The following is a 24,659-nucleotide window of genomic DNA, read 5'->3' on the forward strand; positions in this document are numbered from 1 at the left end:
AAAAATGGCCACCTGTTAACCCTTTTAGGAATTAACAATGGATGACACTCTGCTGTATCAGCTTCAGGTTTTTGTTAAAGGAACAGAATAATATGCATACAGAAAGCACCTACTTCTTATCCCTCTCTATTAGTCTCCATCCCATCCTAAGACAGTGTTTGCCTCTGGTGATGCTTCTCCTGCTGGTCTAGAAAACACACATTTGATTGTGTTGTCACTCCACCTTCTCCATCAGATTCATCAACAACATGGGACCCAGAAACAAAACAGGGGTTTCAGAATTCCTTCTTATGGAAGTGACAGAGGATCCAGAACTGAAGCCCCTTCTCTTTATTCTGTTTCTATCCATATACCTGGTCACCATCCTGGGAAACTTGCTCATCATCCTGGCTGTCAGCTCGGACTCCTACCTCCACACCCCCATGTACTTCTTCCTCTCCAACCTGTCCTTTACTGACATCTGTTTAAGCACAACCACCATCCCAAAGATGCTGGTGAACATTCAAGCACAGAATCAGAGCATCACTTACACAGCCTGCCTCACACAGATCTACTTTGTCCTGGTTTTTGCTGGTTTGGAAAGTTTTCTTCTTGCAGTAATGGCTTATGACCGCTATGTGGCCATTTGTCATCCACTGAGGTACACAGTCATCATGAACTCCCACCTCTGTGGCATGCTGGTTCTACTCTCCTTGTGCATTAACATTGTGGATGCCCTGATGCACAGTCTGATGGTATTGCAACTGACCTTCTGCACAGACCTTGAAATCCCTCTCTTCTTCTGTGAAGTTGTTCAGGTCATCAAGCTTGCATGTTCTGACACCCTCATCAATAACATCCTGATATATTTTGCAACTAGCATATTTGGTGGTATTCCTCTGTGTGGAATCATTTTCTCTTATACTCAGATAGTACCCTCTGTTTTGAGAATGCCATCAGCAGGTGGGAAGTATAAAGCTTTTTCCACCTGTGGGTCTCACCTGTCAGTTGTGTCTTTGTTCTATGGGACAGGTTTGGGGGTATACATAAGTTCTGCTCTTACTAACTCTTCCAGAAACACTGCAGTGGTTTCAGTGATGTACTCTGTTGTCCCTCAAATGATGAACCCCTTCATCTACAGCTTGAGGAATAAGGACATGAAGGGAGCCTTGAGGAAACTCATGGGTAAGATATCATTGTTTTTTTCAGGAGTGTGTTGTTTAATTTCCACATATTTGTATATTTCCCTTTTGTCCTTCAGTTACTGATTTCTAGCTTCACACCATGTTGATCAGAAAAGACACTTTGAATGATTTACTGAAAACTGCTTTGTGGCCTAACATATGATCTATCCTGGGGAATGTTCCAGGTGCTCTGGAGAAGAGTGCATTTTTACTGTTGTTGGATAGAGTGTTCACATGTATCTGTTAGGTTTTGTTTGTTTATAATGTTTTTCAAGTTTATTATTTCTTATCAATCTATCCAGGGACACTAAGCATTGTTGAATGTGATGTATTGAAGTCTCTTAAGTATTATTGTGGAAATGTGTATTTCTTACTTCACTTCTGTCATGTTTGCTTCATGTATTTTGAGGCTCTGTTGTTTGGTGTATGTATGTTTATAATTGTTATATTGTCTTGATTATTGACCTTTTAATCTCTATTTCTGTGTATCTATTTATCTATTTTCCATCTTGCTTGCTTTGTTTATTTTAACAGTTTTGACTTAAAGTCTATTTTCCTCCCCCTGACATTAGTTCTCTTTTGGTAACTATTTGCCTGGACTGTATTTTTTATTTTTAAATTTAAAGTCTATTTGTGTTTGTGAATCCATAATGAGTCTCTCATAAACAGCCTATATTCATGTCATGTTTTCTTTATCTTTCTTCCAATCTCTACCTTTTGATTGGAGAGTTTAATCTACTTACCCTTAAGGAGACACTTAATTATTCCATTGGAAATTTTATTTTATTTATGTCTAATACCTTTTTTTGTTCTTTATTTCTTCCATTACTGCCCTCCTTCCTGCCTTGTTGATTTTTTGTGGTGAACATTTTGGATTTTGTCCTCATTGTCTTTTTGGAATATATCCAGATAATTGTCTTTATGGTTATTATGGGCATTACATTTAATATGCTAAGTTTATAAAAATCTAGTTTGAATTCATACCACTTTTATTTCAATAGAATGCAAAATCTCTGCTCTTATATTGTTCTGTCCTTCTTTATGTTGTTACTGTCACAAATTAAATCTTTATACATTGTTTCCAATAGCATAGATTTAACATTTTTTACATTTGTTTTTTAAAGCCAGTAGGAAATAAAAAGAGGAGTTATAAGCCAAAAGTACAATGCTGTTTTTTTTATTTGCCCATGCCTTTATCAGAAATTTTTATTTTTTTCATACAGAATTGAATTGCTATTTAGTGTCTTTTCATTTTAACCTGAAGGAATCTGTTAGATATTTTCATAGCAGGCTTAGTGGTAATGAACTCCTTCAGTTTTATTCTTCTGGGAATGTTTTATTTCTCCCTCATTTTTGGAAGGAAAATTTTATCAAATATAAAATCATTGGTTGTCAGTTTTCTTTCAACACTTTTAAATATGTCATCCCACTACCCTCTCGCCTTCATGGTTCTTATGAGAAATTGGTTGTTAGTCTTATTGAGGACCTCTTGTATGTATGGAATTGATTTTCTCTTAAGTTCTTGTATATGATGAGCTCCTTTCTTTCTTTCTTTTTTTTTTTTAAGATTTTATTTATTTAACAGAGAGAAACACAGAAAAAAGAGGGAACACAAGCAGGGGAAGTGGAAGAGAGAGAAGCAGGCTTCCCGCTGAGCAGGGAGTCCGATGTGGCCCAGGACCCTGGGATCATGACCTGAGCCAAAGGCAGACGCTTAACAGCTGAGCCACCCAGGCACCCCTGATGAGCTCCTCTCAAGATTCTCTCTTTCCCTTTGCCTTTGCCAGTTTGATGATAATGAGTCTTAGTGTTAGTATCTTTGAGTTATCCTCCTTGGAGTTCACTAAGGTTCCTAGTTTTGTAGGTTCATGTCTATTATCATGTTTGGGGAGTTTTTGTTCATTTTATCTTCAGTTACTCTTCTCTTTCTCTTCTCCTTCTTGGACTCCCATAATGCATATGTTTTTTTCACTTGATGGTGTCCCACCAGTCCCTTAGGGTCTGTTCACTTTTCTTCATTCTTTTTTCTTTCTGCTTCTCGGACTCAATATTATAATGTAATAGCTCTGGGTATCAGAATCTCCCCCAGAGTTTGCTCTTTTCCACAGTTTTATTGAGAAATAATTGACATACATCACTATATAAGTTTAAGGTATACAGCATGATGGTGTGTTTTACACATATGGTGAAATGATTGCCACAATAGGTTTAGTTAACATCCATCATCTCATATAGACACAATCAAAAGAAAAGAAAAATATTTTCTCCTTGTGATGAGAACTTGAAGGATCTGTGCTAACAACTTTCCTATATATCATATAACAGTGTTAGCTGTAATCATCATATTGTATGTTATATCCCTAGAACTTACTTATCTTATAACCAGAAGTTTGTACTTTTTGACCTCTTCCCTCCAATTCCTCTTCACCCCACCTCTCATCTCTGGTAACCACAAATCTGTTTTCTTTTTCTATGAGTTAGGTGTTTTGTTTTTTAGATTCTACATATAAGTGAGATCACACAGTATTTGTCTTTCTCTGTCTGATTTGTTTCATTTAGCATAATGCCTTCAAGGTCCATCCATGTGTGTCCAGTGATGGATGAATGGATTAATAAGTTTTGGTGTGTGTGTGTGTGTGTGTGTGTACCATAAAAAATGAGGCAATCCTACCATTTGCTTTTTTAAAAATTGTTCAAGGTGGTAGTAGTCTGTTTAGTAACTTTCCCAGAATATATTTGCAAAAACTATAATTTTTATTTTATGTGGTCATTGAAATCTATGTTCCTTAGTTCATTCAGCTAGTGTTGTGACAGAATTCCTTAAATGCCGGGAGTGATACAAACACACAAAAAAATAACACAGCTCTCTCAGTCTTTTCAGATTGGATCTGTGCTGCAGTACTCTTTCAACACTTATCCAGGTTTGCACTGAGTGCAGAGAATAATGTGAAAGTTTAGGATCTTCTCTGGTCTTTTCTGAGTATATGTTTTGCCATGGGCATGCATGTGGCTTTCTAAATTTTCCCATATACTTGGTTGCTTTTATTTTTTATTTTACTTTATTTTTTAAAAGGTTTATTTATTTATTTTATTTATTATTATTTTTAAAAGATTTTATTTATTTATTTGACAGAGAGAGACACAGTGAGAGAGGGAACACAAGCAGGGAGAGTGGGAGAGGGAGAAGCAGGCTTTCCACTGAGCAGAGAGCCCGATATGGGCTCGATCCCAGGACCCTAGGATCACGACCTGAGCCAAAGGCAGATGCTTAACAACTGAGCCACCCAGGTGCCCCAGGTTTATTTATTTATTTTAGAGAGAGAGAGAGAGCATGAGCAGGGGGAGGGGCAAAGGTAGAGTAGGGGAGAGAGAATCTCCAGCAGATTCCCTGCTGAGCATGGAACCCAATGTGGGGCTTGATCCTACAATGCTAGGATAATGACCTGAGCCAAAATCAAGAGTCAGATGCTTAACCAACTGAGCCACCAGGTGCCCCAACTTGGTGGCTTTTAAACATCTGAATTTCCTAAAGAAAAATTCCCCTGTTTTACTCTGGGGTTAAGCTGGTTTATTTTATGGTTTTTAAAATTTTACAGAAGATTTTATTTATTTATTTATTTATTTATTTATTTATTTATTTATTTATTTATTATTTTAGAGAGACAGAGAGAGTGCTAGTAGGCAGAGGGAGAGAGGGAGAAGGAGAGGAAGAGAATCTTAAGCAGACTCTGCACTGAGTGTGGAGTCCAACTCAGGGCTTGCTCTCATGACCCTGAGATCATGACCTGAGCCAAGATGCTTGGCTTGACCCTAAACTTTCCCATTGGTTAAGCACAAGTCAGACTCTTAACCAGCTGAGCCACCCAGGTGCCCTCTATTTCATGTTTTGACTTAATCTTTTACTGTAAGTGTATATAGGCTGCTAGTTTGGTTTGCAGTATTTTTGAACAATGCCCGCTATTTTTCCAGCCTGAGTTCTGAGTTAGGCAAAACAGAGATAAATGCCTTGTGTCAGTCATTCAAGTAGCTCCCAGATGGGTTAAAACAGACATACAGAATGGTTTGAGAAACGATCTATTCTGGTTCCTCAGAATACCTGGACCAGGGTCTCATGCTGAGAACACAGGCTACAACCATTTTCATACTAAGACTATTGCCATGCCAGGGAAAGTGAGGGGCAAGGGCAAGTAAAAATGCCACATAACTTTCCTGCCAGTTTGAAGTTGCTTATTTCTTGATCCAGCACTTACTTGGTTGCTGTAAATTTTGACTGTTTTCAGAAGTTCTGACAAGGTTAGTTCTGACAATTCCGCTTGCTTTTTTCAGTGTTACTTTGAGAGGACAAGAGCTTTGAGCTGCCCAATCTCCCATTTTGCCTTTTTGCTGAGGCTACTCTTCCATGCACAGTTCATTTTGATTATAGGGAATACATTAGAAATTGTTGAACATTCAGGTCAAGGCTCTCAAGCTGTGCTGTTCCATGGGGGAGTCACTGCACACATGTGGCTGTTGACCACATGAAGAATGGTTCCACCATTCTTCTCTGGAACCAGAGTAGATCCTGAACTGAGACAGGTGCTGGGTTTCAAACCCACAGTGCATTTCAAAGAGGAAAAAAAAGTAAAATAGCTCATTAATAATTTTATATGGTTTACATATTGAATTAATATACTAGGTTAAATAAAATATATTGTTAACATTTATTAAAAAAAGAAACTGTTGGATATAATATGTAGAAACAAAATACAATGAGCCATACATAGAATTAGTCCTTAGAATTTGCTTTTTAGGGTATATTTGCTATATTATCATGCATATTATCACTTGCATTATATAGGTGATCTATCTATCTATCTAACTGTCTATCTATCTATCTATCTATCTATCTATCTATCATCATCATCATCATCTATCATCATCTATCATCATCTATCTATCATCATCATCTATCTATCATCATCTATCATCTATCTATCTATCTATCTATCATCATCTATCTATCATCATCTATCATCTATCTATCTATCTATCTATCATCATCTATCTATCATCATCTATCATCTATCTATCTATCTATCTATCTATCTATCTATCTATCATCATCATCATCATCTATCATCTATCTCCATATAATAAACTATACTTTGAGCTTAACATGTCCTGTCTTCCTTAGATTGTTGCTATAAAGGGTGCCTTTTAACGTACCTTAGGAAACAAGACAAGAATACAATTACAGAACAGAAATGCATCTATGTATAAAAGGAATTTGAAATGGATATGAAAAGAAATAGGTGGATGGAGAAGAATTGCATACTTTTGGCCTCCCAGGATGAGGGAATTAGCCAGTTTTAAGTTATTCCTTCTCTGAGCCTTGTTCCTTAAAGATTTTTACTACCTGGGGATCAGCATGATAGCAAAAGAATGTGACTAATGAGGAACTTTGGATATTGAACCCTGAAGGACCACAGAGACTGCAAATTGTCTGTCTGTGACCACTCTGCTCAGGTTACTGGGCAACACACCTGAGCCTTTTCTCAGGGACCATCATTTTGTATCATGGCCTAGTCCTTTGAGCTGTGTTTTCATTCTCCCTGAGAAGTATCAAAAGGAGAACTGGGTATCACTCCTTAGGGCTGGCATCCAGGTAATCTGACGTTCCCTAGTATATGGTTTTCAAATAGGAAGAGGTGTTTGTCTACTAGTCCCTTTGGGTCTGTGAGTGAGAACATGCTGAAGATGACCCTGATCTTATTCATCTATGAAGGTCCTCATTGTTCAGCATCTGATATAAACATGTACTTTTGCAGCAATACCTAATAAATCTCATTTTCTACTCTGAACCCGAAGTTCTAGAGACCTTTTCTATACTCAGGAGAAAATTTCCCTTGCACAATTTTGTGGAAAGTTCTAGAACTCTCTAAAATGTTTCTGGGCACAGAATTGAGGTAGATGGTCAGCATATATTTATCCCTCCATGTCTGTTCTTTAATATTCCTTTGTAGGGATGATCCTTGGTCTGGATCCTGGTGCCTGTCTATGAGGACTCTGGAACAGGAGACGGACCAGAGTAAATCCCATAAGCTACATCTCTAGTGCTGACCCCTCTTTAGTAACCTACTAAATATTCAAAAATTGAGACTAATATAGAATATCAGGACAGGTACTCATGTATCTGTGTCTGGAATTAATAAATTTTGATATTTGCCATTATAGTTTTCTTTTTTAAATTTAATTTTATTTTTATGTTTTGTTAGTCACCATACAATACATCATTAGTTTTTGATGTAGTGATCCATGATCCATTGTTTTTGTACACCACCCAGTGCTCCATGCAGTACATGCCGCAGTAGTTTTCTTCTTAAAGTAAGAAAATAGTTTGCATAGAGACAATATTCTATTTTTGTTTTTCTCCATCCCTGTCCTTCCGTTCCCAGAGGAAACCACAGTCTTTAGTTGGTTGGGTCTCTTGGTATGGTGGTAAACTATTTTTACACACACACATATGTGTATGTGTATTTATGTGCGTGTATATGCAGGTGCACATATGTATGTCTGTATGTCACAATGCAAATGGCCATTCCTTCAAGAAGAAATAAATAGTGATGTTGTAAGACAGGGGAATATAGCAAAGGAGTGAAAGTCAATGAACCAGAATGAAATGTACCAAGGTTTTTTCCCTCTCTCTGCTTCTATACATGAGCAAGATTTACAGTGGGAATTTTAGCACATAAATTCCTTCCTGAAATTTATTACCATGCCAGGATTGTTCTTTCTTTCTCTCCTCTTTTTTTTTTTTATCTTGTCCCACCCCTCACTTCCCTCCCTATAATGAACCATGCCTGTTTGTCCAGTCATTGTCATGCCATAAGCAAATTTTTTTTTTTGAGAGAGAGAGAGAGAGAGAGAGAGAAAGAGTGGGGGGGTGGGGGGTGGTGGTGGTGGTGGTGGGAGGGGCAGAGGGAGAGGGAAAGAGAGAATCCCAAGCAGGCTTCTTTCCCAGTGTGGAGCCAATGTTTGGCTCAGTCTCACAACCCTGAGATCATGACCTGAGCTAAAATCTAGAGTTGGACACTTAACTGACTGAGCCACCCAGGGGCCCCTCCATAAACAAGTTCTTATAGGCGATATTAAGATCCCATATGTCAAGCACTGTGTTTGGTGATATTTCCTAGTTGTAAACATCTCCTTGTTCCCAAAGCATGTGCTGGAAGCTGGAATAAACTCAGGTGTTTCTGAGTCCAAGTTTATAGCAAATGATCAGTTCTGATATAATTGCTTATTTTCACAACTCCACACATGGCTCAGATTTTCTCATTGGTGAAGCAGAGTTTTTATTTATTTTTTATTTTATTAAAGATTTTATTTATTTATTAATGAGAGAGAGAGAGAGAGAGAGAGAAAGAGAGGGAGAAGCAGGCTCCCTGCGGAACAGGGAGCCCATTACAGGACTCGATCCCAGGACTCTGGGTTCATGACCTGAGCCGAAGGCAGAGGTTTAACTGACTGAGCCACCCAGGTGCCCAAAGCAGAGTTTTTATATTGCTATTCATCTTTATTTTATTTTTGTTATTTTTAAAATATTTTATTTATTTATCCATGAGAGATCGGGAGAGAGAGAGGGAGAGAGTGAGTGCAGGGGGAGGAAGAGGGACAAACAGACTCCATGCTGAGCACAGAGCCCAACACAGGGCTCAATCTCATGACCCTGAGATCATGACCTGAGCCGAAATCAAGAGTCAGATGCTTAACCGACTGAGCCACCCAGGTGCCCCACTATTCATCTTTAAACATTAGGATCCTGATGAGTGTTTTTTTTTTTTTTTTTTTTTAAGTAATCTCTACACCCAACGTGGGGCTCAAACTCACAACCTGGAAATAAAGAGTCAGATGCTCCACCAACTGAGCCAGCCAGGCAACCCTTGATGACATATTTACCTTTAAAAAATCATTAGAGAATTTTTCTAAATAAAAGCCTCATAAGAATTATAGGCAATACATGGATGCACCCAGAACTGAGCCAACTAGGTCTCCCCTGTTTGGAAGGTCAATATTCTAAAAAAATCTCATCTTAACCCAGGAAATAGAAAAGGTGATGCTGGTACATATCTTCTGAATATACTCAGGAGGCACTGCTCAAAGCTGCCTGACCCAAGCTTTAGTGGGGTGCAATTAGGAAAAAAAGGAGGATCTGAACTTCTGTGATGGATTTTTTATAGTGCAACCATGATTTAATTAATTTATAAAAGCACTTTATAGATATGATTGGCATGTAAACAAGCTGTATATACTAACATATACAACTCAATGAGTTTGGAATAAGTGTATACTTGTGAAATCAACACCACCATCAAGACGATAGACATATCCATCATTTCCCAAAGTTTTCTCCCATCCTCATTCTTACTGTTTTTATTTTTTATTTTTTTAAAGAATTTATTTATTCATTTTTAAGAGAGACAGAGAGAGACAGAGAGAGCAGAAGCAGGGGGAGAGGGAGAGGGAGAAGCAGACTCCCCGCTGAGCTGGGAGCCTGACATAGGACTCAATCCCAGGACCTGGAGATCATGACCTGAGCTGAAGGCAGACGCTTAACCATCTGAGCCTCACAGGTGCCCCTCTAATTATTATTATTATTATTGTTATTATTTGTGATAGGAATTCTTAATATAAGATCTACCCTCTTAGCAAATTTTGAATGTGCAGTACAGTATTGTTAGCTGTAGGCACTATGGTGTATAGTAGATTTCCAGAACTTATTTATTTTGCACAACTGAAACTTTGTACCCTTTGACCATCACCCTCCTATTTACTTCTCTCCCAAGCCAGTAGCAACCACCACTTGACTCTGCTTCCATGAGTTTGACTCTCTTAGATTCCACATATAAGTAATACAATGCAGCATTTGTCTTTCCCTGTTGGGCTTATTTCACTTAGCATAATGTCCTCTGGGTCCATCCGTGTTGTCACAAATGACAAGATTTCCTTCTTTTTCTAAGGTTAAATAATATTCTATTGTGAATATATACCTCATTTTCCTTATCCATTCATGCATTAATGAACATTTAGATTGGCTTCGTATCTTGGCTATTGTGAATAATGTTGCAACAAACATGGGAGTGCAGGTATCTCTTTGAGATCCTGATTTCAGTACACCTGAGTATTTACCCAGAAGTGGGATTGCTGGATCAAATGGTAGTTCTATTTTGAACTTTTTGAGGTACCTCCATAGTGTTTTCCATAGGGCTCTACCAATTTACGATTTCCAACAGTGCACCAGGCTTCGTTTTCTCCAAACCCTCCCTCCCTCCGCCCCCCCTCCCTTCCTCCTCTCCTTACCTTCCTCCCCCTTCCATTCCCCTTCCCCCTCCCCCTTTCTCCTCCTCTTCCTCCTCCTCCCCATTCTTCTTCTTCTTCTTCTTCTTCTTCTTCTTCTTCTTCTTCTTCTTCTTCTTCTTCTTCTTCTTCTTCTTCTTCTTCTTCTTCTGTAGCCATCCTAACATGTGTAAGGTGGTTTTGATTTGCATTTCCCTGATGATTAGTGATTTTGAGCATCTTTTCATATACCTGTTGGCCATTTGTATGTCTTCTTTGGAGAAATGTCTTTTTAGGTTCTTTCATCATTTTTTAAATGGGTTACTATTTTTTTTTTTTGCTATTAGTTTGGATATTAATTCCTCATCAAATGTGTGGTTTGCAAATATTTCTCCCATTTTGTAGGTTGTCTTTTCATGTTGTTCATGTTGTTCTTTCCTTATGCTGTGCAAACTTTTTAGTACGATGTGTCCAACTTGTTTATTTTTCTTATGTTGCTTGTGCTTTTGGTGTGATATCCAAAAACATATTGCCAAGTCCATGCCAAGGAGCTTTTTCCTTATGTTTTGTCTTAGGAGTTTTATGATTTTAGGTCTTCTGTTTAAGTCTTTAATCCATTCAAGTTGATTTTTAAAATATCCATCTTTTAATTTTACTTTTTCTTTTTTTTATTTGAGTATGGTTGACACATTGACACACAATGTTACATTAGTTTCAGGCATACAACATACTGATTTGACAAGTTTATACATTATGCTATGTTCACCATAAGTGTAGCTTCCACCTATCCTGATACATTGCTATTATAGTATCATTGACTATATTCCTTATGCTGCGCCTTTTATTCCCATGACTTATTCATTCCATAACTGGAAGCCTGTATCTCCCATCTCCCACTCCTCTTCATCCATCAATAGATGAAAAAAGATAAGGAATATGTGGTATACATATACAATGGAATATTAGGCAGCCATAAAAAAGGATGATATTGTGCCATTTGAGACAACATGGATGGACCTAGAGGATATTAAGCTAAGTGAAATAAGTCAGACTGAGAAATACAAATACCATATGACTTCTTTCATAATTGCTTTTTGGTATGGTGGAAGATATGCATCCAATTTTATTCCTATGCATGTAGATATCTAGTTTTCTTTCTTTTTTTTTTTTAAGATTTTATTTATTTATTTGAGGAGAGAGAGAGAGAAAGGGAAAGAGAGAGAGGGCATGAGTGGGGGTGGGGAGAAGGAGAAGCAGGCTCCCTGTTGAGTGGGGAACCTGATGTGGGGCTTGATCCCTGGACCCCAGGGATCATGACCCAAGCTGTAAGCAGATGCTTAAGCCACTCAGATACTGAGCCACTCAGGTGCCCCAATATCCAATTTTCTTAATGCCATTTGTTGAAGAGACTACCCCTTCCCCATTGAATATTCTTGGAACCCTTGTCAAAGATTAGTTGACTGTGTATGTGTCAGTTTATTTATGGACTCTCTATTCCATTCCATTGGGCTCTGTATCTGTTTTTATGCCAATATTATACTGTTTTAATTACTATGGTTTTGATATGTAGCTTGATATAAGGAAGAGTAATGCCTCCAACTTTGTTTTTCTTGCTCCAGATTGCTTTGATTCTTTGGGGTCTTTTGTGATTCCATATAGTTTTTAGGATTGGTTCCCCCCCCCCCATTTATTTATACATATTGTATAGTGAATGGTATACCCGGCCTCAGAGTCAGAAAAGCGGTCATCCTGAATTCCTCCCTCTGGAGTCTTGGCCTTGAAGGATTTGCATTGCCCTGGATCACAGTGATAATAAAATTGCTTGGCTAATAAGGAGCTTTGGAAATTGAACCTGTAGGGATACAGAGACTGCAATCTGCCTGTGACCACTTGCTTCAACAGTTCTCCAGAAAAGAAGTAGCACACCTGAGTCTCATCTTATAGATGATCCTTCTTGCCCTGGAGCCTGAGGTTCACTCAGTCTTTCTGCCCTTCCTGAGTATTGGTCTTCCATTTGGTACACTCAGAGGAAATGTCAAATCATTCTACTACAATGTCCACCAGGTAATCTAATGTCTGTTAGTCAATGTTTGGAAACAAGGACAGATATTTTATTACAGTTTCATCCAGAGGAAGCTGTGAAGATTACATGCATCAAATTATTAGAACCATGTCACCCAGGGTCCTCCTGCCTGTCATCTGCTTCACATGTTTCCTTGTACTTTATACCAATCTCAAGTACTGCTGATTTACTAATATCATACTCAGTCTCTGCTATCGCCAGGACCATTTTCCTACTGAGTAGAAATATGCTTTTTATAAAACAGGATGGCTGTTATAAAATTTTCTGACATTTATTTGCAATCTGGTGATGGTGGGAGGCAGGAAATTTGGTAAAGTTCACTTTATCTTCCCATTTTTTTTTTTAGATTTGTAGATGGTAGATTTTTATTATGTGTATTGTACATCAATAAAATATTCCTGGTTCTTCACATACTTATGTATTACCTCAGTTGCTTGCCTTGGAGGTCTTTGGGGATCCAGACAGAATCTTCAGCTGCCTCCCCTGTCTGTTTCTCTTTATAAAATTACCAAATGTTTCACATAATCAGAATAGCATAGATAGTGTAATTTTTTAAAAAAAATGGTCACCTGTTAACCCTTGTGGGAATTAACAATGGATGGCACTCTGCTGTATCAGCTTCAGGTTTTTGTTAAAGGAACAGAATAATATGCATACAAAAGGCACCTACTTCTTTTTTTTAAGATTTTATTTATTTGTCAGAGAGAGAGAGAGAGATACAGAGCACAAGGCAGAGGGAGAAGCAGACTCCCCACTGAGCAGGGAGCCTGATGTGGGACTTGATCTCAGGACCCTGGGATCATGCCCTGAGCCAAAGGCAGGCGCTTAACTGACTGAGCCACCCAGGTGTCCTGAAGGCACCTACTTCTTATCCCTCTCTATTAGTCTCCATCCCATCCTAAGACAGTGTTTGTCTCTGGTGATGCTCCTCCTCCTGGTCTAGAAAACACACATTTGATTGTGTTGTCACTCCACCTTCTCCATCAGATTCATCAACAACGTGGGACCCAAAAACAAAACAGGGGTTTCAGAATTCCTTCTTGGGGAAGTGACAGAGGATCCAGAACTGAAGCACCTTCTCTTTATTCTGTTTCTATCCATATACCTGGTCACCATCCTGGGAAACTTGCTCATCATCCTGGCTGTCAGCTCGGACTCCTACCTCCACACCCCCATGTACTTCTTCCTCTCCAACCTGTCCTTTACTGACATCTGTTTAAGCACAACCACCATCCCAAAGATGCTGGTGACCATCCAAGCACAGAATCAGAGCATCACTTACACAGGCTGCCTCACACAGATCTACGTTGTCCTGGCTTTTGGTGGTTTGGAAAGTTTTCTTCTTGCAGTAATGGCCTATGACCGCTATGTGGCCATTTGTCATTCACTGAGGTACACAGTCATCATGAACTCCCACCTCTGTGGCATGCTGGTTCTACTCTCCTTGTGCATTAACATTGTGGATGCCCTGATGCACAGTCTGATGGTATTGCAACTGACCATCTGCACAGACCTTGAAATCCCTCTCTTCTTCTATGAAGTTGTTCAGGTCATCAAGCTTGCATGTTCTGACACCCTCATCAATAACATCCTGATATATTTTGCAACTAGCATATTTGGTGGTATTCCTCTGTGTGGAATCATTTTCTCTTAGACTCAGATAGTACCCTCTGTTTTGAGAATGCCATCAGTGGGCAGAAAGTATAAGGCTTTTTCCACCTGTGGGTCTCACCTGTCAGTAGTGTCTTTGTTCTATGGGACAGGTTTGGGGGTATACATAAGTTCTGCTCTTAGTAACTCTTCCAGAAACACTGCAGTGGTTTCAGTGATGTACTCTGTTGTCCCTCAAATGATGAACCCCTTCATCTACAGCTTGAAGAACAGGGACATGAAGGGAGCCTTGAAGAAACTTACAAGTAGGACACCTTCTCTTTGATTGTGTCATTGGTGTTCGACTGTGGTTTCTAGAATGAGTCAAAGTGACAAAAATACATGATGAGCCAGAATATCTGATTCTTGCATCATCAACTTCTTCTGAAATTATGAGATAGCATAATGGTCATGTGCATTTTAATTTGATGTGGAAAACTAACTTGTACTTTATCCAGCAATGTGGTGTTTGGCAAGTGACTTCAAATCTCTAATCTCAGTTTCTGAGTCAGATTGCCTAAAAGCAGAACCTGAGTCAGGGGTTCTTGTAGTAGTGATTTTGTGAGGTGTGTTTTCAGAAGAGAAGTGGGATAAGGTTAGACAGAACAGGGAAAGAATTTAAATGAGGATGTTGTGAGTCTACCTGAATCTAGGATGATACCATGAGAATCACACTTCAGTGTTGGAACTGCTAGGAGGCCAGGTGCTGATATTTATTTTGATATTTTGTCCCCAATTCAGGAATCACAAATTCCAGTCACTGGAAAGTGTACCTGTGGAGGGCAACATCAGCAACCACTACACTCAGTTCCAGGATATATAAAATAGCATTATTAGGTTATCTTAGTGGTTTGGCATGATAGGAGATAATTAAATTTTATCAGTGCGAAGGTCTTTGGCTGTAATAAGAAAAAGAAATCCTGACTCTAATATGTTCAAAATATAAAGAGGGTTATAAGGTGATGGATGCGTTAATTAATTGCACTGGCAATCAGTGCACAGTGCATACATATATTAAGTCATCACATTGTACACCTTAACTTTATACAATTTTTGTAAGTATACCTCCATAGAGCTGTAAAAAAGAGTTCTCTTTCACTGTAAGGACTTCAGATGTAGAGATATACAAGAACTGGACAGTAAGACTTCATTTATTCATCCACATGGTGGCTTCCTCATAGGTCTAGCTCCCCTTATGGTCCAGATGGTTGCAACAGATAGAAGAAATCTATGAAAGAATGTATTTAAAATCTGGAATATGAGGCCTTTCCTAAAGTTCTCTTGTTAAAATATATACAAAGTAGTATATAAAATGTATCTACGGTTTTAAAAAAACAGTAGCATAGTAAAACACATATCTCTCACCCAGGTGAAGAAATAAAGCAGTGCCACAGACAATCCATTTGATGGTGTCCCAGCCACATTACCCTCTTCTCTCCGGTGACAAACACTATATTGAACTTTGTATTTATCATTTTGTTTCATGTTCTTCTATTAGGTTGAATCCTATGAGGTTGCCATATTTGATCACATTTGCCCTCTAAAATGGGCAGGGGGATTCAATATTATTATCACCCATATGTATCCCTATCCAATTTGTAAATTTTCTTATTTTTGAGCAAGTTAAAGGTTAAATCTTTTTTTTCATTTCTCAGAAGTCTTTTTTTTTTATTATGTTATGTTAGTCACCATACAGTACATCACTAGTTTTTGATGTAGTGTTCCATGATTCATTGTTTGCGTATAATACCCAGTGCTCCATGCAATGCGTGCCCTCCTTAACACCCATCACTGGGCTAACCCATCCCCCCACCCCTCTGAAACCCTCAGTTTGTTTCTCAGAGTCCATAGTCTCTCCTAGTTCATCTTGCCCTCTGATTTCCCCCCTTCATTTTTCCCTTCCTTCTCCTAATGACCTCCATGCTATTCCTTATATTCCACAAATAAGTGAAACCATATGATAATTGACTTTCTCTGCTTGACTTATTTCACTTAGCATAATCTCCTCCAGGCCCATCCATGTTGATGTAAAAGTTGGGTATTCATCTTTTCTGATGGCTGAGTAATATTCCATTGTATATATGGACCCCATCTTCTTTATCCATTCATTTGTTGAAGGGCATCTTGGCTCCTTCCAGTTTGGCTATTGTGGACAATGCTGCCATGAACACTGGGGTGCATATGGCCCTTCTTTTCACTACATCTGTGTCTTCAGAGTAAATGCCCAGTAGTACAATTGCTGGGTCATAGGGTAGCTCTATTTTTAATTTTTTGAGGAATCTTTACACTGTTTTCCAAAGTGGTTGTACCAACGTGCATTCCCACCAACAGTGTAAGAGGGTTCCCTCTTCTCCACAACCTCTCCAACATTTGTTGTTTCTTGCCTTGTCAATTTTTGCCATTCTAACTGGTGTAAGGTGGTATCTCAATGTGGTTTCAATTTGAATTTCCCTGATGGCTAGTGATGATGAACATTTTTCATGTGTCTGTTAGCCATTTGTATGTCTTCTTTGGAGAAGTGTCTGTTCATGTCTTCTGCCCATTTTTTGACTGGGTTATTTGTTTTTTGAGTGTTGAGTTTCAGAAGTTCTTTATAGATCTTGGATATCAGCCTTTTGTCTGTAGTGTCATTTGCAAAAACCTTCTCCCATTCCGTGGGTTGCCTCTTTGTTTTGTTGACTGTTTCCTTTGCTGTGCAGAAGCTTTTTATCTTGATGAAGTCCCAAAAGTTCATTTCACCTTTTGTTTCCCTTGCCTTTGGAGACGTGTCTTGAAAGAAGTTACTGTGGCCAATGTCGAAGAGGTTACTGCCTATGTTCTCCTCTAGGACTTTGATGGATTCCTGTCTCACGTTGAGGTCTTTCATCCATTTTGAGTTTATCTTTGTGTATGGTGTAAGCAAATGGTCGAGTTTCATTCGTCTGTATATAGCTGTCCAATTTTCCCAGCACCATTTATTGAAGAGACTGTCTTTTTTCCATTGCATATTTTTTCCTGCTTTGTTGAAGATTATTCGACCATAGGGTTGAGGGTCCATATCTGGGCTCCCTGTTCTGTTCTATTGATCCATGTGTCTGCTTTTGTGCCAATACATGCTGTCTTGGTGATCACAGCTTTGTAATATAACCTGAAATCAGTCAACGTGATGCCCCCAGCTTTGTTTTTCTTTTCCAACATTTCCTTGGTGATTCGGGGTCTTTTCTGATTCCATATAAATTTTAGGATTGTTTGTTCCAGCACTTTGAAAAATGCCATTGGTATTTTGATCGGGATGGCATTGAAAGTATAGATTGCTCTGGGCAGCATAGACATTTTTTTTTAAAGATTATTTATTTATTTATTTATTTGAGAGAGAGAATGAGATAGAGAGAGCATGAGAGGGGGGAGGGTCAGAGGGAGAAGCAGACTCCCCGCTGAGCAGGGAGCCCGATGCGGGACTCGATCCCGGGACTCCAGGATCATGACCTGAGCTGAAGGCAGTCGCTTAACCAACTGAGCCACCCAAGCGCCCCAGCATAGACATTTTAACCATGTTTATTCTTCTGATCCATGAGCATGGAATGTTTTTCCATCTTTTTGTGTCTTCTTCAATTTCTTTTTTTTTTTTAAGTATTTTATTTATTTATTTGACAGAGAGATATTGAGAGGCGGACACAAGCAGGGGCAGAGGGAGAGGGAGAAGCAGGCTTCCCACTGAGCAGGGGGCCCGATGTGGGGCTCAATCCCAGGACCCTGAGATCATGACCTGAGCCGAAGGCAGATGCTTAACAACCCAGGCGCCCCTGTCTTCTTCAATTTCTTTCATGAGTGTTCTGTAGTTTTTAGAGTATAGATCCTTCACCTCTTTGGTTAGGTTTATTCCAAGGTATCTTATGGTTTTTGGTGCTATTGTAAATGGAATCCATTCCCTAATTTCTCTTTCTACAGTTACATTGTTAGTGTATAGGAAAGCAACTGATTTCTGTGCATTGATTTTGTATCCTGCCACATTACTGAATTGCTGTATGAGTTCTAGTAATTTGGGGGTGGAGTCTTTTGGGTTTTCCACATAAAGTATCATGTTGTCTGCAAAAAGAGAGAGTTTGACTTCTTCTTTGCCAATTTGAATACCTTTTATTTCTTTTTGTTGTCTGATTGCTGTTGCTAGGACTTCTAGTACTATGTTGAACAATAGTGGCGAGAGTGGGCATCCTTGACGTGTTCCTGATCTTAAAGGAAAGGCTCCCAGCTTTTCCCCATTGAGGATGATATTCGCTGTGGGTTTTTCATACATGGATTTTATGAACTTGAAAAATGTTCCCTCTATCCCTATACTCTGAAGAGTTTTAATCAGGAAAGGATGTTGTATTTTGTCAGATGCTTTTTCTGCATCAATTGAGAGGACCATATGGTTCTTCTCCCTCCTCTTATTAATGTGTTCTCTCACATTGATTGATTTGCGAATGTTGAACCACCCTTGCATCCTGGGGATAAATCCCACTTGGTTGTGGTGGATGATCCTTTTAATGTATTGTTGGATCCTATTAGCTAGGATTTTGTTGAGGATTTTGGAATCCATATTCACCAGGGATATCGGTCTGCAATTCTCCTTTTTGATGGGGTCTTTGCCTGGTTTGGGGATTAAGGTAATGCTGGCCTCATAGAATGAGTTTGGAAGTTTTCCTTCTGTTTCTATTTTTTGAAACAACGTAGGTAAAATAGGTATTAGTTCTTCTTTGAATGTTTGGTAGAATTCCCCAGGGAATCCATCAGGCCCTGGACTCTTGTTTTTTGGGAGGTTTTTGATCACTGCTTCAATCTCATTACTGGGTATTGGCCTATTTAGGTTGTCAATTTCTTCCTGTTTCAGTCTTGGCAGCGTATAGGTTTCCATGAAGGCCTCCATTTCATCCAGATTGCTCAGTTTATTGGCATATAGTTGTTGATAATAATTTCTAATAATTGTTTCTATTTCCTTGGTGTTAGTCATGATCTCTCCCCTTTCATTCATAATTTTATTAATTTGGGTCCTTTCTCTTTTCTTTTCTTTTCTTTTCTTTTTTTTTTAATTTTATTTATTTTTATTTGAGAGAGAGAGAATGAGAGAGAGGGAGTACATGAGAGGGGTTAGGGTCAGAGGGCGAAGCAGACTCCCTGCCGAGCAGGGAGCCCGATGTGGGACTCGATCCCGGGACTCCAGGATCATGACCTGAGCCGAAGGCAGTCGCTTAACCAACTGAGCTACCCAGGCGCCCCCTTTCTCTTTTCTTTTGGATAAGTCTGGCCAGTGGTTTATCGATCTTATTAATTCTTTCAAAGAACCAACTTCTAGTTTCATTGATCTGATCTACTGTGTTTCTGGTTTCTAATTCATTGATTTCTGCTCTAATTTTAATTATTTCTCTTCTAATGCGTGGCTTAGGCATTGTTTTTTGCTTTTACTCTAGTTCTTCAAGGTGTAGAGTTAGTTGGTGAATTCAGGATTTTTCTATTTTTTTGAGTGAGGCTTGGATGGCTATGTATTTCCCCCTTAGGACCACCTTTGCAGTATCCCATAGGTTTTGGACCGATGTGTTTTCATTCTCATTGATTTCCATGAATTGTTTAAGTTCTTCTTTGATTTCCTGGTTGACCCAAACATTCTTGAGCAGAATGGTCTTTAGCTTCCAAGTGTTTGAATTTCTGCCAAATTTTTTCTTGTGATTGAGTTCCAGTTTTAAAGCATTGTGGTCTGAGAATATGCAGGGAATAATCTCAATCTTTTAGTATCAGTTGAGACCTGATTTGTGACCCAGTATATGGTCTATTCTGGAGAAAGTTCCATGTGCGCTCGAGAAGAATGAGTATTCTGTTGTTTTAGGGTGGAATGTTCTGTAAATATCTATGAGGTCCATCTGGTCCAATGTATCATTCAAAGCTCTTGTTTCCTTGTTGACTTTCTGCTTAGATGATCTGTCCATTGCTGAGAGTGGAGTATTGAGGTCTCCTACAATTAACGTATTGTTATCAATATGACTCTTTATTTTGGTTGACAGTTGGCTTAATGTAGATGGCTGCTCCTATGTGGGGGGCATAGATATTTACAACTGTTAGATCTTCTTGTTGGATAGACCCTTTAAGAATGATATAGTGTCCTTCTGTGTCTCTAATTACAGACTTTAGTTTAAAATCTAATTTGTCTGATATAAGAATTGCTACCCCAGCTTTCTTTTGAGGTCCGCTGGCATGGAAGATGGATCTCCATCCCTTCACTTTCAGTCTGGATGTATCTTTAGGTTCAAAATGAGTCTCTTGTAGACAGCATATGGATGGGTCCTGTCTTTTTATCCAATCTGCAACCCTGTGCCATTTTATGGGAGCGTTTAGGCCATTCACATTGAGAGTGATTATTGAAAGATATGAATTAATTGTCATCATGTTGCCTGTGAAGACGTTGTTTTTATAGATGTCCCTGTAAATTTCTGTTGTAGATCACTCTTGGGGTCTTTCTCCTTTTATAGAACCCCCCTTAATATTTCTTACAGGGCCGGCTTAGTTGTCACATATTCTTTCAGCTTCTGCCGGTCGTGGAAGCTCTGCATCTCTCCATCCATTCTAAATGAAAGCCTTGCCAGATAAAGTATTCTTGGCTGCATGTTCTTCTCATTTAGTACCCTGAATATGTCTTGCCAGACCTTTCTGGCTTGCCAGGTCTCTGTAGATAGGTCTGGCATTATTCTGATGTTTCTCCCTCTGTACGTAAGGAATCTCTTCCCCCTAACTGCCCTTAAGATGGTTTCCTTGGTTCTAAGATTTGCAAGTTTTACTATTACATGCTGGGGTGTTGGCCTGTTTTCCTAGATCTTAGGTCCTCTCTGCCTCTAGGACTTGAATGTTTGTTTCATTCCCCAGATTAGGGAAGTTCTCAGCTATGATTTGCTCAAATACATCTTCTAGTCCTCTCTCTCTCTCCACTCCCTCCGGGATTCCAATTATTCTGACATTGGAACGCTTCATGGTGTCACTTATTTCTCTGATTCTATTTTCATGGATTCTGAGTTGTTTTTCCCTGGCCTACTCTTTTCCCTTTTTATCTATTATATTGTCTTCCAGGTCGCTTATTTGCTCTTATGCCTCAGTTACCCTAGCTGTTAGATTATCTAGATTGGATTGGATCTCATTGATAGCATTTTTAAGTTCTGCCAATTCACCTTTTATTTCTGCCCTTAGAGAGTCTATGTTGCCATTAATTGATTTCTCCATTCTAGCCATTGTCTTCACAATTGCTAGCCTGAACTCCATCTCCGACATCTTGGTTATATCTGCATCCATTTGTAAATCTGCAGCATAAGTCATAATCTCTGAGTCTTTTTTTTTTTTTTAAAGATTTTATTTATTTGACAGAGAGAGCCACAGCGAGAGAGGGAACACAAGCAGGGGGAGTGGGAGAGGAAGAAGCAGGCTTCCCACGGAGTGGGGAGCCTGATGTAGGGCTCGATCCCAGGACCCTGAGATCATGACCTGAGCCGAAGGCAGATGCTTAACGACTGAGCCACCCAGGCGCCCCTCTCTGAGTCTTTTCTATTTTGGGGGCTCCTCCTCCTAGTCATTCTGTTGATGGGTGTTTGAGGGAATGTATAGAGTCCAAATTATTGACCAGAACCCAAGCAAGATGCACCTGTTTTCTTGGGACCTTAGGGTTGCTGGCCTCTTGTTTTCCCACCCTGTCTTCTGCGGGAGGGACCTGCCATGCTGTTACTCAGGCAACCCTGTTTGGGCGGAGTTGCCCTGCCCCCCTGTGGTGGGGGATGGGCTCAGCGGGAATCAGTTTTTAGGGCTTTTGTTCTCTGGCGCCTTTCCACGTCTCTTCCTCGAGTCAGAGCAGAAGAGACCATTTCCAACCCTCTGCCTCAGAGCAGAGAGATCGCAGGCTGTTCTTCAGTGAGCTCTCCAGGCCACACCGTCTCTGTTTGTTTCTGTCCGTGCTGCTATAAACTGCAGCGGCCTGGGTTGTGCGCCCCTCCGCAGCGCCCCCAGTCCTGCCTCCAGGTTGGGGCACGTCTCTGCCCTTTGTGCTTCTAAAACTGCCAGCTGCTCCCAGTTCTCACACGCGACCCTGCCACTCTGGGTTTCCGCCCCCAGGGCTGCCCTAAAGTCCTTTCCCCGCCGCTACTGGTCTGTGAGTCTGTGCCCCGTCCGCAGCGCGCAAGGCTGTCGCTCACCGTTGGTGTAGGATCCCCACGGCCAGGCACCCTCCCGCTGACGTTTATCCTCTGATATTTGCCCGCAGAATCAGGGCTCCCCGCTTCGTACCTTAAAACCAATTGCCTGCGATATTCTGTTTGTAGAGATCCAGATCTTCCTACATCTCAGGCTGGTTTCGTGGGTGCTCAGAGTGGTCTGGTAGATATCCAGCTCAATTCTGGGGACCAGTTGAAATAGAGTCCCCTACTCCTCCTCCATCTTTCCCCCCTGATTATTATAATTTTGTAGTATAGTGTGAAATCAGGACATCTGATGCCTCCATCAGAAGTGTCCAGAAGCCATTTCAGGCTTCCAGAGGAGCCCAATCAGATCAGGGATGCAGACTGAGTAGAGCCCAACCCTTGGGAAAGTATGTAGTCAAACATCTTCCAGGGAAAAAGTGGGAGCCTTGTGTTTCTACTTCCTCCCTCTGTGCTGAGCCCAGGGGGATAACCATGAGAAGTACTCATGTACTCCTATAAAAACTGCCTCTCGGTTTTCTGTGGTATCTGGGGACTTGGAAATGCCAAGCCACATTGCTCTCAGAGGTAGGAGATTTGGGAGCCAGTCCCTTGGGTTTGCCATACCAGTTGGGGCCCTTTGTGTGTGGTCTTAACCCTTCACTCCTCGGGGATAAGCTGAGTTGGGGATTCTCTCCTGGTTGTAAGGTGCTGTCCCAGGGGTGGGGCTGATGGTGTGAAGCATACCTCAGCTTTTCCTACCTGTTTTGAGGTAGGTATTTTCTCAGTCCTCTGATATCTAGGAGTGACCCAACCAGTTTCTGGATTTCTCTCAGAAGGAATTAATTTGTGTGTACCTGTATGTGAGTGTGTTCCCAGGAGGGGGGGGGGGGGTCAGGAACCTCCTATTCTGCAAAATGGCTGGTGTTGATGAGAATTCATTAAGTTTAAACATTTAACCAGACCAATATTAGGTCAAATTTATTTAATATGTAGTATTGGGCAATGTAAAGCAGTGATAAAAAAAAAGATACACTAGGGTCCTGTAAAAGTGACAGTTTTGTAGGAAAAAATTACAGTTTGTAGGACAAAAATGATCAAATACTGGAAATCAAATACTGGCAGCATCAATCTAATATCTGTCTCCATGGTCACATTGCCTCTTCCTCTTCTCTGCGTCTCTTTCACTTCTACCTATTTTATAAGGAAACATATGATTTCTATTTAGGGCTTACCCAGATAATCCAGTATAAGTGCATTGTTTGCAAAGACCCTTTTCCCAAATAAGTTCCAATACCATTCATCCTTTTATCACATGAGTTACTAATTACAAATTAGGGGGATTAGGATGTGGGCATATCATATTGAGGGTCCCCATTTCACCTCCTACAGATCTGCTTTGATTGACTACATTGAGAGGCCTATTCTCATCTGACCCTGGGAGGACAGTTTTCTGTCCCTGGGCATCATGTTCAAGCATGACATCTATATTTGCTGCCATCACCTTGTGACTTGAAGAGAACCAGTCCTAGGACAAAGCCACCAAATGGAGAAATGGAGTGAAGCCTACTCCCCTGTTCTTGTACATTCCCTATCTCTGAAATCCTAGTAATGACAAACAACTGTTTCCTGTTCCACCATATTAGGGATAGGTTTTTTCTCTTATTAGAACTGACGGCTTCCTCACTGATGAAGCACAAATAACTCACAATTATTTCAGACTGAGATGATATCATTATACCAATCATATAGATAATGAAACTGAGTACAGTGGATGCTGATGTTGCCTCAAAGGAATACAGTTTACCAGTGACTGGTCTCCATAATAACTAACTTGGGGTGTGAAAGGTGAACTCCTTTGCCTCACTGTTGACCTGACTTTGGGTTTCAATGGACATGGTCTAATCACAGGATCAGCTGTAAGCCGGTCTCTAGATATGACCACAGTCGTGCTTCTATCATTTCTCTGAGCTATCCATGATGTACAACTTTCCTTCTTCTGAAAGTCATCCATACAAACAGTATAAAACTTTGACCTCTGCCTCAGGTTCTACCTCTATGGAACTGAGTAAAACATTGAAGTAAGAATTGAAATAACTTGTCAAACATAAAAAAGCTGAATAAAAATAAAAGTTAGGTTTCAACCCTAAGTTTAAATGTACTTGGCTGTTATGTTATCTAGTCATGTTAGAAGCATTTGGTGACAGAAATAGTAAGCATTCTGGGTCTCCTGTGATTTGTATAACTTTGATTTATTTTTTACAACCCAGCCCAAGGTACATGGCACAA

The 24,659-nt window shown here is 39.9% G+C and overlaps 2 protein-coding genes across 2 annotated transcripts; both read left to right on the plus strand.

The window, feature by feature from the left end:
• Window positions 1–248: 248 nt before the first annotated feature.
• Window positions 249–1,029, plus strand: LOC123834132 (olfactory receptor 7G1-like). The gene is given in 2 exon segments (XM_045863098.1): window positions 249–1,016; window positions 1,018–1,029. Coding segments are annotated over 2 exon segments (780 nt in total).
• A 12,499-nt stretch (window positions 1,030–13,528) lies between these two features.
• LOC123863068 (olfactory receptor 7G1-like) lies at window positions 13,529–14,494 on the plus strand (the record flags this gene model as incomplete). The annotated part of the gene is given in 1 exon segment (XM_045902243.1): window positions 13,529–14,494. A coding segment is annotated over 1 exon segment (966 nt), but the record flags the coding sequence as incomplete, so codon positions are not given.
• Window positions 14,495–24,659: the final 10,165 nt, after the last annotated feature.

Source organism: Mirounga angustirostris, unplaced genomic scaffold, assembly GCF_029215605.1.
Source record: "Mirounga angustirostris isolate CCGP_5_RB_7025 unplaced genomic scaffold, mMirAng1.0.hap1 SCAF_1, whole genome shotgun sequence".
Lineage (NCBI taxonomy): Eukaryota > Metazoa > Chordata > Mammalia > Carnivora > Phocidae > Mirounga > Mirounga angustirostris.